General features: G+C 34.2%; 2 protein-coding genes across 2 annotated transcripts in view; one reads left to right on the top strand and one right to left on the bottom strand.

Annotated features, from left to right (window-relative positions):
• The window catches only part of CEP85L (centrosomal protein 85 like), a 155,243-nt gene that overhangs the window by 59,628 nt on the left and 79,864 nt on the right, over positions 1-15,751 (top strand). The gene's annotated exons all lie outside the window — the stretch shown is intronic.
• Positions 1,296-13,037, bottom strand: PLN (phospholamban). Its single transcript, XM_060167294.1, has 2 exons — positions 12,924-13,037; positions 1,296-4,059 (listed from the first exon to the last, which is right to left on the bottom strand). The coding sequence occupies exon 2, from the start codon at positions 3,960-3,962 to the stop codon at positions 3,804-3,806; it is 159 nt and encodes a 52-aa protein (XP_060023277.1). The 5' UTR covers positions 3,963-4,059; positions 12,924-13,037; the 3' UTR covers positions 1,296-3,803.

Genomic DNA, 15,751 nt, shown 5'->3' on the forward strand with positions numbered 1-15,751 from the left:
CCTCACAGTCTTAATGTGCATGGTGTTCTTTGATTCCCATGGTTTCCTGTTAAATCAGCTAGAGTGTAGGTGATGTGGAACTCTGAAGCGTTTTCCCTTGTGAATGAAGAGAAGCCATCAATGCCCTCAGTTGATTAGAGTATAGGCCTCCATGTGCAATGTCCACCACAATCTTTGGTTCGTTCCTTTGTTCTACATTTGCTGCTCTCTTTCCACCTTCCCCAAAAGCTGTCTAGCCCTACATGGACTATGACATAAGAGAAAAACAAACAGCAAAGTCTTATCATCTTCTCTTTGGAAAGACTGTTTCCCATTCCAGGACCCTTTTGCATTTCCCTTTTGGGGTGGGGTGAGAAGGGATTGGAGGATGCATACTTCTACACACAGCAGTGTCCATTGGGTCCATATAAGCTCACAGTGGACCCCCCAGACAGAAGTGAAGAAGTGTTCTCTTTTTGACAAAGTAGTTCTTCTTTTCTCTTTTATTCTGTAGGATCTTTCTGAGTTCTGGGTTGCAGTCATTAAGTGGAGGAAGATAAAATTTTGTGCTTGTTTTAACCAAGGAGAGGCTTGATCAGCCAGGATATTGGCACCTAATGATTTCAACGTATTTTACTGGAAGATTTCTCCTATATAAATAAAAAATATAAATATTTGGTAGAATGACTTAAAGCTAAATGACCTGCTTTTTGTCTAACATCACATATGAATGAAAGGTTTTATTTTTAATGTGAGAGTATTTTGTGTATTCTATTACATTCTCTGAAAAGAAAGTTTTCTTGTTTTTATTCTTATTTTTGCACCCTGTTTTGTTTTTAACTTTTTTACTGTTTAACATAATATAGCACAACTGCAATGAAAGATGTGGACACTGTGACACTCTCAATAGATAGGATATGACATTCACTAGCTAACTAAAATGCATATAATTGATTTTTGTATACATGTTTTAATGAATAAACTTATTAATATGTTTGGCTTTTTTCAATCTGTCATCTTTTCTGTATAGTATTGGCATATAATTTTTAGACATTTTAAAGTGTGCTGTTACTTAGAAGAAGAGCAAATGTTTTTGAAATTTTACCATTTTCTTGCTTTTCCAGAACTCAAAAATAATCGAAGGATAAATAACTTCTAGACAGGAGGAAATTCATTGTTTTATGTAGGTCTGCCCTCTTGTGTCTGTACTAGGAAATCTTGATCTTATTTTATTTGGGGAAAGTCACTGAAAACAACCTACAAAATCAAAACTGCTTATAATTAGATTATTTTATGGTCATATCAATCATGAGCAATTTCACTGAGTTCAAGAAGGTTCATTTTAATGTAGGTTATTTGCATTAAATAAACATTTTGGACGAGATAAAATAAAAAAGACAACATTAAACATTTAAGAATTAGTTCAGTTTTGGTACCCTGTAAAGTTAGATTAGAGTTTATTCTACAGTAGAAAGTATTTGAGCATTTGGTATTTTAAAATGTTTAAATACATAGTTCATTATATCTTACTCTTTACACATCATGATAAACAGAATAAATAAGTTGCATTTAAAGAATGGGTTTTTGTTTTACAATATAATCTAAGGTACATTACAATATAATCTAAGTTACAGTATTCTGTAATCCTCAAGTATAAGGTTTTAATTTCTGTTAAAGGCAGAATGAAAAACAAAAAAATTCTTTATTTCTGTTTGACTTAGGAAAAACTCCATAACCTCACAGCTTATGGTTTGAAGTTGATGTTGTAATGAGCAACATAATGAAAAGGATAGAACTTATTATTGTAAAATTTCCACTTATTTTTTGAGATCATTGCAGCTAATTACAGAACTTGGTTATTTTTTGCATGGGTTATTATTGACACCAGTGAAGTGAATGCATTACTTCTTGTTTATAAGCTCTTCTAGTTGATGTTAGGGATATCCAACCCATAGATGAGGTTTCACTCAAGAAGTCCCTCTGTTAGTAAGAAACCCCTTTTCCCTCTGTTCTCAGATATCAGTGAACCAAAATTTTCCCCCTTCCTGTCTCCAGTACCCCTCAGGGATTCAGAAAAAACTTAAAAGCAATATTTCCTTCACTATTTTCTTAGTAGCACTTGTGTTACAAACCAAGGTCAGCACTGACTTTTCCAGTTCTTTTAGCAACCATATTTTGGCAAATCGTAGGAAATTACATATTTTCTACTCCTTTAATAATTACTATATCGCTAGTATGTCTTGAACGTAAGTTAAAATTACCGGATTGTGCAATATAGGTGTAAACCATTTTAGACTTAATTTTAAACTGAGTCAATTTAAATTACCAAATTTTGGTGAATATATTTTCTAAACCAGTTTTTACTTCTATTGTTTAATGAGTTGTTGGAAGATATTTTTAAATGACTAGAGGAGACTAGATTAGTATTGCTGGATCTATAATTTAGTGTAATTGAGTGGCCTACCAAATATGTATTTACCATCTGGGTGATAGATTAATGAAAATAGCTAAGCCCTATCATAAACAATAGTGGGATAAAAAGTTCATTTCAAGGGCTTCCCTGGTGGCGCAGTGGTTGAGAGTCCGCCTGCTGATGCAGGGGACACGGGTTCGTGCCCCGTTCTGGGAAGATCCCACATGCCGCGGAGCGGCTGGGCCCGTGAGCCATGGCTGCTGAGCCTGTGCGTCTGGAGCCTGTGCTCCACAACGGGAGAGGCCACAACAGTGAGAGACCCGCATACCACAAAAAAAAAAAAAAGTTCATTTCAAAATTTAATCAAAGAATTTGTTAGTTTTGGAGAGATAGTTAAAAATTTTATTTTTTAATGCTTGAAATAATATTTTTTCTTTTATTCTGTTCCTTGCCTACATTGAGTGTGAGATTAGAACAGAAGACAACCTGTAAAATCATTCTGATGTCTTAAAATTTCATGATTCCAGAGATACAGTGTGGCAGTTATGTGCTCTAACTCAGATAATTAGCTATAGTGCCTTAAATTAAGGTTGATTCTGTTCTATTAGTGTATTAGTATTTATGGCTAATCACAGTGTCAGATGTTAAATTAACCAACAGTTCTTGTCTATTGATCATAAAGTCCTAGAGAGAACAGATTTACAGTTTACCTACATGTGCTAAAATTCTGTAATTCTTTGAAAAAATTAGTTAAATTTTACTTATGTAAGGGTATGATCTTGGTTTTTTTAACTTGATTCACATAAACTTAAAATATTAGGGTAGTATACAAAAAACATAATTTCTATTTTAGAATGTAGGTTCTGATAGAATTACTACAAAGACTTCTGTATGATGATAGTAAAGATAACAGATGTTAGGGCTGTTTCAAATGATGACATTTCATTTGAATGATTATTTTGATATACTTGGTAAAGACCTGAAAAATACTTAATAAACATCAAAGAGGCTTTTACAGTACAGTATAAATTATATTTACCCCCAAAGAGTGAAGCTAATGCTTTATATATGAAGTGAACTTGTTAGCAGTGCAATTTCAAAATTAAACCCCAGTTCATCCTTAGGAAAGATTTGGGATAGAAACTTATAAGCTCTTTTGAGAAAATTAGCAGTTACATTATAGTCATTTTAAAGTTAATTTTTTAAAATAAAGCCCTTTTTATGTTTACAACATCCAGCAGATGAATACATTTGCTAACAATTTGTTTTGTTCCAAATCTTGACCTTTTCACAAAGAAATTCTTCTACTTAGGAAGTGGTCTCTTATGTAGTATTGTTTTCCCTTCTTCATGGGATGACAGATTTTAAGCTGATGGTGATAAGTTGCAGCACTGGAGATTGCAGCAGAACTTCAGAGAAGCATCACGATGATGCAAATCAGCAAGAGACATATTAAGATGAGACAGAAATTGACAAATAGGTTCTGGAGATTTTGACGTGCGTGTTGAGGCACGTCAATGGTTGAAGCTCTTCTTATAGCAGAGCGAGTGAGGTATTGGACTTTATCCATGACACCAGGACGGCAGGAAGCCTGAAGTTTTAAACGGTCAAGAGAAAGATAAAAAGCTGCCAGCCAAGTGTGAGATCACTGTCTTCTTTTAGGTTGTCTGGAATGTAAAAATAGAAAATGGATTAGCATAATATGTGTAACCTATCCTCTGAACAGGCAAAACAGTTTTGCGTTAATCCCTCTTCCTCAACATTATTTGTATTTATGACATCAAATATCTCTATAGTCTGTGTGTGTGTTGCTCTGTCTCTGTCAGTCTGTTTTGGTGATGGTCACCATGATGTCTTGTATTTGGGGTGTAATAACTTTAGTCTTTGCCTCCTCCTCTCAAAATGACTGGAAGTATAGTTTGGTTAGGGTGCAGCTTGTTTTGGGCTATTCCCTTGGGCAAAAGTTCTTACATATAGTTTATTTTTTTAATGAATTTATTTATTTTTGGCTGTGTTGGGTCTTTGTTGCTGTGCGTGGGCTTTCTTTAGTTGCGGCGAGTGGGGGCTGCTCTTCGTTGCGGTGCGTGGGCTTCTCATTGCGGTGCCTTCTCTTTCTTGTGGAGCACGGGTTCTAGGTGTGTGGGCTGCAGTAGTTGTGGCTTGTGGGCTCAGTAGTTGTGGCTCGCAGGCTCTAGAGCGCAGGCTCAGTGGTTGTGGTGCACGGGCTTAGTTGCTCCATGGCATGTGGGATCTTCCCAGACCAGGGCTCGAACCCGTGCCCCCTGCATTGGCAGGCAGGTTCTTAACCTCTGCACCACCAGGGAAGTCCTTACATATAGTTTTATTAAGGCTGTTTCTCTGTGAGCATAATTGTTGTGAACATTAGTATATAAATAGCTCCAGAGCAAGTCGTATAATAAGAAATGCATGCATTCAATTATTCTCTGGATGTTGATTTCACTCCAGAATAAAATAGTTCAATGAGCAGTGTTTTACCAGAACTATAGATTCAAATGTTTCTCATTCCTTTTTATGATTTTATAGCTTTGTAGAATATGCTATTTTAAGTAACTTTTTAACAAGATGATATTAAGTACTGAAGGCTGTCAAGACTCAGAAGGCATAGTAATAAAATTATCATTATCTCACTGTCTACCACAGACAGTTGCTATTTGCAAAGGACCTGTACTTAAGAACAGCATTTCCATTTGTTTTCTTTCAGAGCTCCCACAAGCTATTCTGCCTAATTAATTAATTAGTTGCTGCCTAATCAATTATCGGTGCTCATTAATTAACAAAACAAAACTTAAAACAACAGATCATTGTAGAAAATTAGATATAGATTAAAAATTAGCTGTGAGTTAACTGCCCAGAGATAATAGCTATTAACATTTGGTGATATTTGTTGTCAATCAGGATACGTCTGTGTAAATTTTGAAATAAGAAAAATTAGAAATGGAATTTTAAAAATAACTGTAATTAACTGCCAAAGATAATAGCTGTTAACATTTGTTGATATATCACTGCTAATCAAGATATTACTACCTTACCCCAGCTGCCTGATTTCATTTTCTCTCTAGTGGCTATATGTCTCATGAAAACCCATCTCAACCTTCAGCTGTATTTCTGAGAGAGACTAGTGCTGAAGACAGCAGAGGGAAGAACTGAAAGAATGAGGAAGGGGAAGATATATATTAGGACTGATCAGTTAGAACTCCTCATTTATTGTTACAAAGAAACCATGTGGTATATGGTGGTTAGATTCTATATAATTTCAGCACTTCAACTTGGCTCTATTAATTTTTTTTAACATCTTTTTTGGAGTATAATTGCTTTACAATGGTGTGTTAGTTTCTGCTGTATAACAAAGTGAATCAGCTATACGCATACATATATCCCCATATCCCCTCCCTCCCTCCCACCCTCCCTATCCCACCACCCTAGGTGGTCACAAAGCACTGAGCTGATCTCCCTGTGCTATGCAGCTGCTTCCCACTAGCTATCTATTTTACATTTGGTAGTGTATATATATGTTTGAATTATGGGCTTTCATTTGGCTGAAGACTCTGGTCTCCTTCATAGTATTGGCCTATAGTGAGGAGATCCAAAAAACCAACTTAGGTCACACTTCATTCTTTCAAAGAGTTGGTAACAAACTGTGTTTCTCTAGCGCACATATATATATATATATATATATATATATATATGTCTTTAGCATATATTCTTCATTCTCCAACACAAGTGGCTGTTACTTAATAGAAAATGACAGCATAATCTTGGTATAAATTTAATTTAATTACTTTTTTTTTAATTCCTCAGGTAAAATACTATAGAAATAAAGGGGTTTTCTTTTGTTCCTTAAGAAGAAGCATCCTTTAAGTTGTTTCAGCTTATATTTGTTTATTATAGATATAGCGGATTTATACTGTTGGGTAATTGTGGAGAAGGTTTTCTTTGTTACTTTATTATACAAATCTGACTAATCTCTTTATATAACAGAGTACAACTAAGAAGGTTGTAAAGAATTAGCATTGGTAATTCCTATTTAAACTTAATTTTTGTGAAGTTTCAGGACTTAAATGGTATAAAAGGTCTAAATTTTAAAATTATTGTGAGATATAACATGGAAAAGGAAGAGCAGGCCAGTTATTCATCATGAAGCATATACAAGAGGCACTCCCTACCCTGACACTGGTGAGTGGTACTTGAGTCACATGAAACATGTCACCTTTCCATAAATACTTCATTCCCTTTTATGATTCTGTTCTTTGCACATGTTGTTCTGGCTCTGCCTGGAATGTCTTCCCTCCCCCTGCCTCTACCTTTGATTCTTTGCCAGGCAAACTTCAGTTAATCCTTAAGGCCCAGTTTAAATATCACTTCCTAATGAAACCTTCCATTACTCATTAAGGCAGAATTGGTTATCACCTCTGTTGGGTTTTATTAGGGCTCTGGTATTACCTGTATCAAGATGTGGCTATTGGGCTGTGCTGTAATTTTGATTTACATGCCTGTGCCCCCCACTAGAACTCTAGTTCGTGAGTATAAGAAATCACGTGTTTATTTTGTATTCTAGTACTTAGTGCAAAATTAGTACCATTTGAACAAGTCAGTGAAGTTGAACAAGGGTTTTTATGATTTACTTTAATATTTTTAGAAAATTATTAATGATCAAAGATAGTGCCGTGATTAACAGATTAACCATGTAGAAAATAGAATTTGATAAACACATAATCTCCAATATTCTTCTCAAGTCTCTTTCTTTTTGTTAGCCTGAACTGGGCTTTGTACAAGTGGATATTTGGTGTTTGTGAAATACAAAGAGGTGTGCCCTAAATAGATGAGCTATCTAATGATGAATATACAATGAATAGATTTTAAAGATGATCTCATCATACTTCAGCCAACTATTGTTGGAAAAGGATAGTTTGTTCCTGGAGACAAATTGATTATAAAGGAGACAACCAAAAATACTGTCTTATTTCTTGTCAAACTTAGAAATATGTTATAATTCTAAAGTGATTTGTAGCCACTTTATAACCTTATGCTAAAACCAAAACAAACCTACTTTACATGCTGAAATGTCAGCTATATGCATGCAATTTATTGGGCCCAATTTATTTTACAGTGGTACAATCTGCAATGTGTTGAGTCCTAATTCTGCTGAACTTCCAAAATCTGTATGATAATAATTAAGCCAAAATTCATCCCTACAAGATGGGGCTTCCAGTCATATGTTGAGAATTGGAAAAACGTGTGTGGGAACAGCACAGTCCTATTTTTAGAGTTGTCTGTGACCTTCACTACATCATAATTTATGGCATGGTTGTCAGGTGTTTATCTTTCCTTTTTTTTCCTCCTCTGTGGTCACAGCCATCCTATGAGTTTAGAACTCCTGCAGTCTTTTTTTCCTTCTCTTTCTTAGAGCCAAGCTGTTAATGCAGTAGTATTTGGTAGAGAGCCTAGAAAAATAGTTTCACTGTATTTTCATTTAATTTAATCTTTTAGAGCATTCTTTTGGGATAGTCAGAAATAGATTGTGTTGGGGTATTCTGAACTTACATCTGGCCTAAACAACCAAGGAGACTGAAATTAGCTCTACCCCCCCAACACTCCCCCGGGGGGGGCTTTTTAAAAGGATGACAGTTATGTAAGTTAAGTGTTTAGGACAAGAGGAGTAAGGATACTTTGAAAATTAATTCATCATCTGGGCCCTAGTATCAGAATATTGAAAATATGAAAGATGCTTTGATAGGAATTTGGTTGTAGATGTGCCAGATCCCTGTCTCTTGAGTTACATGTAAGAGGCAGAAAAGTACCCACAGAATATCTTGTATGTCTGTGGGCACTGTGATTATTCAAATTTTTGGAAGGATGGGAAGAATAACTCTTTACTGTTCTTTGTAGGATTTATAAAGCCTTTGCTTGTCCGCTTTTCCTCTTTTGCTCAAAAAGATGAAATTGGGAAGTAAATACAGTCAAGTTCAAGATAGTATTCTGTTTTTTTGAAGTGGAAGAAGGAGAGACCAAACTACAGGCAACTCTAATCCTTCAACAGGTATCATGTGCCATGTTAGGCAACATTTTGGGTGCAAGGTACCTTGTCAGCTTCTGCAGTAGTTCTCACTTTGTCTGCATTGATTTCTATTTTTTAAGGTAACATCAGATGCATTCCTGTGCAAAAGGAACCTCAGTAGACTTTTGCAGACTTTTGGTGTCTGCTTTATGACTTGCTAGGCAATTGATACCTTAACGATGTTATATACACTGAGCAGTAATCCCCACGTGCAATTTAAGCACTTTCAGTGCTTTGCAGAACTTAACTGAACTTCAGGTTTTTTTCAGTACTCCCTCTGCTGAAACCATAAATTCCTTAGATTCTTTATTTGTGGTGTTCAGAATTTTGCTTCCCTTTTAATTTTTATCTGCTTGTTTATGCTTTTAGTAAAGTAAACATGGACATATTTTGCTAGTAAATTCAAGTAATACACATCTAAGACTACAGTCTGACAGATCATTTTTTGAAAAATTTTTCCCATTAGGTTGATTCAGAAGATTAGAATTCTCTATAGATTTGAGTTACAGGACTTGTCTATATTAGGATTATTGGGGGGGGGCGTTATTTTTTCCTACTCTTTGCTGTCATTTTCTCAGATAATCCAGAAGCGATTGGGTATGCATCTTCTTTGTTGTGGTTGTTGAATTAAATCAGGACAGTTCATCATTAGATTTGTCATCAATCTGTTGGCATCCAAAAGTTCACTTTGGTAGAATCATTTTCCTTTTGAGATTGCCTAATGCTAATAAACTTGGAAGTTGTATTGGAAGTTATTTTGTGTTAGCAACTTTCCAGAGCTTTGTTGGTCCACACTGGCTATTTGAAAGAATCTTCAAGCTGCTTCTGCCTGGTTATGAGAAGAATTGTGTAAACATATAAAAATCAACATATTCTCCACCCCTAAATTGACCCCATAATAAATTGTTTCCCTGAGTTCAAAGCTCTGCCTTTAGGAAAATTCATTAAACAGCAGCATACAGATTTTCTCTTTGAAATTGGCACACTGCTGTTGCTAGTCTGTAGGCTTGTCTTTATTGTCTGTTTATTATGCTAAGATTAATTTATTTGCAATTAAAATATTCTTTTTAACCTTCAGGTTTTTCTTCGGGGGGGGAAAAGCATGTGAGGAGGAAGTGTAGAGGAAGTTTTAAGGAAAAGGAATGCCAGTTAAATATATCCCCACTAATGTGGGTAAGTTGGCCTCCCTTCTCTCCCTGTTTTGGAAAGACCTGAAGGTGAAATACATTTTAGAAAGCACTAGAGGTCCTCAGTTGACTACAAGTTTACTGGGGTGGAGATGTACACCCAGGCCTCATTTTCTTGTGTTTCTCTGGTAATACATGCTTCAGAGTTATGTAGGGTAAGAACATTGATGTACTATTTCTGGAAATGTTCAAAGAGACTACATATTATCTGATTTAGGTCACTGTAATTTAGAAACATCACTTCCTTGATTTCTGACCTTTAGGTTTTCTTCTTTGCTGGTGTGATCAGTACCGTGTTAACAGTTTAGATGAAAGTTAGTGATTTTCATAGCGTAAATAAAGCAAGATTGCTCTATTCAAGCACTTCAGAACAAATGAGGTTAAATATTTTAAATGGTAGAATGTGAGGAGGTCAGAAATGAAACTTAGGAAAGACAAGGATTTAATATGGAACTGGAATAAAATACGAAAGTGTGGTTTTTGTTTATGCAAGTGTTCTCCTATCTCCAATTAATTAGTGAGATTAAGAAACAGTACATAACAAAATGTAATTTTTTGAAAAGTTTTGAGGAGAAATTAACCTGAATTTTAGGTATCAAAGCTAAAGATTAAAGACATGAGTATTTTAGCAATGAAACAAATTAAATAAAAAGAAACTTTAATTTGTGCATGTTATTGTTCTTTAAAATCTGTGCAGTTAGTTTGAGTTTTGTCTTCCAGGGTGTATCGCTTAATAACTGAGGACATCTATAACTTTCTTATATTCCGGGCTTTGAAAGTGATCAGAATATTATAAGGCTATTAAGGACATCATACCTCATGCATAAATTTAACTTTAAATGAAATGGAATGGTTTTAAATTAAAATAGAAGTTTGTATCCTCTAACTTTGCCTTTTAGAGTGCCATTTGAGGACTTTCAATTTATTTTGTTTTGCCAATGTCATGATTTATTTTTAAGCCATGTTGATCAGTGGATGAGACGTGTGTGTGCTTTAGAGTCATAAAATCTTGGCTCTTGTCAAGGCTCCACCATTTCCTAGCTCTGTGACCTTGGGCAGTTCACCTTTTTGCATCTGTTCCTAAACTGTAAAATAGAGATGGAGTGTCAAACATATAGGGATTTAAGAGGATCAGATGAAATATTTGTATATGGTGCATTTAGAATATTGTTCAAGAATAAAGAAGGAAGTTTTAATTGCCCTCATTATTCTAGGATTGGTAATAAATATACAGTCTAATTTAGGTACTCTAATTTTTACATTTAATTTTTACTTAAAACTTTAATACATGACACAGTTAATATTTTACCTAATACATTTAATACATTAAAATTTTAATTCTTCTGGGGAACTATTTTGTTTATGTAAATATTCTATCTCCAATTAATTAGTGAGATTAAGAAATAAATAATATCAATAAGTAACGAAATGCAGTTTTTTCTGAAATATTATTTTCCTTTATGTCCACTGAAATACTGTTAAAATAATTTTGATACTTGAGTTTTAGGAAATGATAGTGACATGACTCCTCTTAGTTAGACAGAGTACTCTAGCTCTTTTATGTGTTTTTAAGACTTAATCAATTTTTCATAATTTAAACATCTTTCACATTTCTTCCATTTTATTTCATCAGACACTTTTTTTTTCTTTTAAGCACTTAGTCTTAAACCACATGAAACAAAGACAGTACTTAAATTTCACCTTATGAAAGAGATGAACTAGTTGGGACATTATGTCTGGCACTAGGGCATTATGTGTCAAATTTGAGTAACAGTCACTGTAACTATGTAATTTCCGTTAATCTGGCACACGAAGGATAACTTTAATAGAAGAATTTCTGCTCTTTCTAGAAATTAACTTCGTGGAATTTTTGGTACTATAATGTGAAATTTTGGTACTATAAAAGAATTCATGAACATCTCATATGAAGTGTGAGAATGTAATTTGATAGATATTTGAGTAAAAACGCATAAATCTGCTTATAAAACACCTGCACTGAGTGACTCTTGTGTAACATCAAAGGAAAAACATTTTATGAATATGAAGATACTTAGAGGCAGTTAGGGTGCCTCAGTGGTAGACAGAAATTATAAATGCTTTTGCATGCCTCAAGGAAAGCTGCTTAAGGAATTATACAAAGTTCTTATCTATAAAAAGCAGTAGAGTTAACATTGGTCATAAGAACTTAGAATTCTAGAGGTAAATTTTATTTTGACATATATATATATAAATAAAAATAATGAAATAAAATCAATGTAGTATCCTTTATGCCCTGACTGAAAGTTAAGAATGAAAACACATTTCATATATTAAATTGAGGATAAAGAGTAGAGTAGAATTTAAACAGAAGTTATAAAATTTATGGTGGCATCTCCATTCCTGGGCATTTTTTCATCCTCCTCTCCACCTTCCAAATACAAGAGAGGAAACTGAGGAACACTGGAGGCTAGTAACTTGATAAAAGTATATTCATTAATAGCAAAATAAACATTCATTTGATCAAATTCACTCAAATGAGATACTTAGGAATATTTGTGCTACCAAAATAACGTCTCTTTATTTTTAAAATAAAGAAATTAATGTTCTGTAACTTCAGAAAGAATTTTACATGTTTTTGACAAGTGTTTTGAAATGTCCAAACTTGTTATTTATGATATAATATTGAATTTAATATAAATAACTCAATTTATTAAAAGCTTGGATTTTTTAATAGAAGTTGACTGAACTTAGTTCGTGCTATATGTTCTTAAACTCCACTTCATTAATATTCCCTGTAAAGAATCATAATGATAATATTGGAGTAGTGATGCCAGTAACACAACTGTTCTTAGTATTCCGGATGTAAGCAGACAGCTCAGTCCTACCCTACTTCTCAGCAGAGTAACACATAACAAAATGAAACCATATTTTTGCATGGAGAAATCAAATCACCACTAGTACCAAACGTGGTATCATGATTGAAAGATATTTTAATTGGTAGAAATTTACTTTTGAAGAGCAAAATAAAAGTGAAGTTTGAATTAAAATGATAAACCAACAACCAGGACCAAAGATGAATGCTATCTTTATCATTTCTGGGTTAAGTCTTATTCTTACTATCACTGAATGGGTAAGCATTTGTTTAGAAATTAAGCTTTATGTCAGTCAGACATGTTATTATCTAACTTTGAACTGAAGTTTATAAAATATGATTAGCTTTTTAAAAAGTTCAGTAAGTTTGAGTTATAGAAAGTAAGAATTGCCATAATCAGTGAAATCTGTTTCTTACCTTGGCTGTTGTGATGATCACAATATAGAATATTGTAAGTTGTATGAAGTATTATCCGGCGTTTAGCTGGAAAGTTTTCTGACTGTTACCAGAGTTATGGGAACAATTGAAGTAGGTGGAGGAGAAAAAGTGTTCTAGGGAGGTCTTATGATGTCACGCAGGAATTCTGAAGTTATGATTGGTTAGCCATAGTCTTATCACAACCAAACTTTTTAGAATGTCATTTATCTTAACCTTAGGTATGGAAAGGTCATTAACACTTTGTGCCTTTTGTTCTTTATTTTAAAAAGTATATGGGAGATAAGTGAAAAAGTAAGTTCAGCGTGGTAGAAAGCTCTTTTTTAGAGGTTCATGCATCTTCAGGCTTAGAAGTAATTGTAAACTGAGGGTGATAATGTTGAAGAACTAAAATAAAGTAATAGGAATTTTAATAGAATGAGAATAATAATACTGGCTTAAGCCAAACAGCTTTCATTGAGTTTGTTGTTGCTGTTGCTTTAATACTGCAGCTTCATTAGGTTAGCTTCTAGCAAGACAGTAATTAAACATTGTCACAGAATCAAATTCTTTACCTTTTCCTGACTTATTTTCTTCTTTTCTCATACCTACGTGTGTATGGGGGAGAAGAGTATGTGTGAGAAAGCCAGGCTGAGAAATCTGATTCTGGTTTTAAAAATTTTGTGTTTTCTCAGTTAGGGCTTTAACAACATTTTTATGAATAGTAATTCTCATTTGAACTGATAGATATCACCCCAAGAAAAGTTACTGTTTACACATTTAAGTACTTAGGATTTTTTAACAGCTACATTAACTTACCGTAAAATCTTACTAAAATTCCAATAAGCTGACAGTATCAAGAGTAACTTTCTAGCAAAAAAGAAATAATCACAAATCACTAATCAGTGGCATCCTAGCTAGTGATACTTTATTGACAATAGGTGTGCATGTGTTTGGAAATTTAGTACTTCTGAAAGGGTGTGCCTCATTTAATGCAGTAGTTGTTTTCCTGAAAATTACTGTGTAAATGAAATTTTAGTAAATGGAATGATGTTTTGAACTTCTGAGAACAGAAAAGGATTCCTTCGACAAGCCAGGCATCATTTTCCTGTTTTTTCTAATTTTTTTGTTTATATATTAGATTTACTTAAATCACCACACCTCCAGATTCTAATTCTTAAATCTTGACTGTAATTCTGGAGAAGCTACTTGTTATTTTTAATTTTTAGAATACTTACAGCAGAGTGAACCCAGTCTGCTTCACTCTCTTGTGGGTGACTAAAAGCCCTTGCAGCAGCTGCTTATGTGTCCTTAAATGGAGATGATTTTGGCTTCTTCCAAAGAAAGATAAATCCTTTGCTAGAACAAATCTCTTGTTATTTAAAGAATCAAGTAAAACTATCAGAAATAACATTCAGCAAAGGCCCTCTGTAAACATTGCTAAGGGAAAATTTTACAACTTAAAAGTAAAACCCCAAATTAAATAAATTGCATGAATGTTTCACAGTTTGCTCAGTGCTATTCAAGCATTTTTTCTTTCAGTCATTACATAATGAGGATCTCTTATTATTAACAATTGCCAATGATTACTGAAATACAAAACCTAGGGCCTTGAAATATAACCCTAAAGTGGTTTACAGTAATTTGTCAAAGATGACATAGCTGCTAAGGGACAGACTGAGGGTTTAAATCCAGATCTGTTCAGTTATAATTCTCTGATAGGTTGGCATGCTGTGTGGGGGGAAAGTCATAATCTGGACATGGATTTCAGAGAGTAGTATATGTCAACTAGGGAATTTTAAGATGGAGATAGCTGAATTACTGAAAACTCAAACTATTTTTAGAAAGTCTGCTTTAAGTTCACCTACACATTCATTTGAAAGTGAAGCTTAGGGGACAGATCATTGTAGTTGCACCTCTAGTTCTAAGAAAATAGAATTAGTAATACTTAGTTGTATAAGAAACCTCCACAGACCAAATAAAATATGGCCTAGATATTTCACATGTTGGCAGATTTGCTTAAAAGCATATATAGGCGGACACACACACCCTTAGAAGGATACTAACAAACTGTGTGTTAGAGTTGGAAAATGGAGATGAAAATTTACTTTTCGGATTGGTGCAAGGGCGGGGAGCTTCTGTGTTTCCCTTTTTCGTTTTGGTTAGCTGCTGCTGCTGCTGAGGATGGTGATCTCTATTATTACTCCAAATGGAGCTCTAGGAAGCGTTACACCTTCGTTTTAGGCTGATTGCCTAAACAGAAAGTTGCTTACCAGGAGCATTGGTGAGCTGCAGTATAGTCAGTAGATTGTTCCTCAAAAATTCCACAGTGAGGGGCCAGAAAGTGGTTTTGGAGACGCTTTGTCAGAATCTTCATTTAGAGTCAGACTATAGTCTGAATCCATTTTTGGCCGCATGACCTTATACAAACTTGTCGAAGCTGCCTTATCTGTGGAATGGGTTTGTTGTGAGGATTTAATGAGAAGAAGTATGTATAATGACTATTAGAGATCTTGCAACACAGTGTCCATTTAGTGTTAGCACTTATTTTCCTTTTGAAGATGATTCTTAATCTGCAGTCCATGGATAGAGTTCAGTGCCCTTTGAACTTGGATAGGAAAAATGTTAGACATCTTTATTTTTACTAAACTCTAAATGAGGTTTAGCATTTCTTCAGTTTTGACTGTAGGCCACAAACTGCAGAAGTATTAGCAGTATGTTTGACTGTCAGCCGTTAGCAATCTTAGGTAATTTCATATAGTATAGTTGTTGCAGATAGCTTGAAATACTGCTTACATTCATACCACTTGAAATTACAAAATTAGACCTGC

This window comes from Lagenorhynchus albirostris, chromosome 12 (assembly GCF_949774975.1).
Source record: "Lagenorhynchus albirostris chromosome 12, mLagAlb1.1, whole genome shotgun sequence".
Taxonomy (NCBI): Eukaryota; Metazoa; Chordata; class Mammalia; order Artiodactyla; family Delphinidae; genus Lagenorhynchus; species Lagenorhynchus albirostris.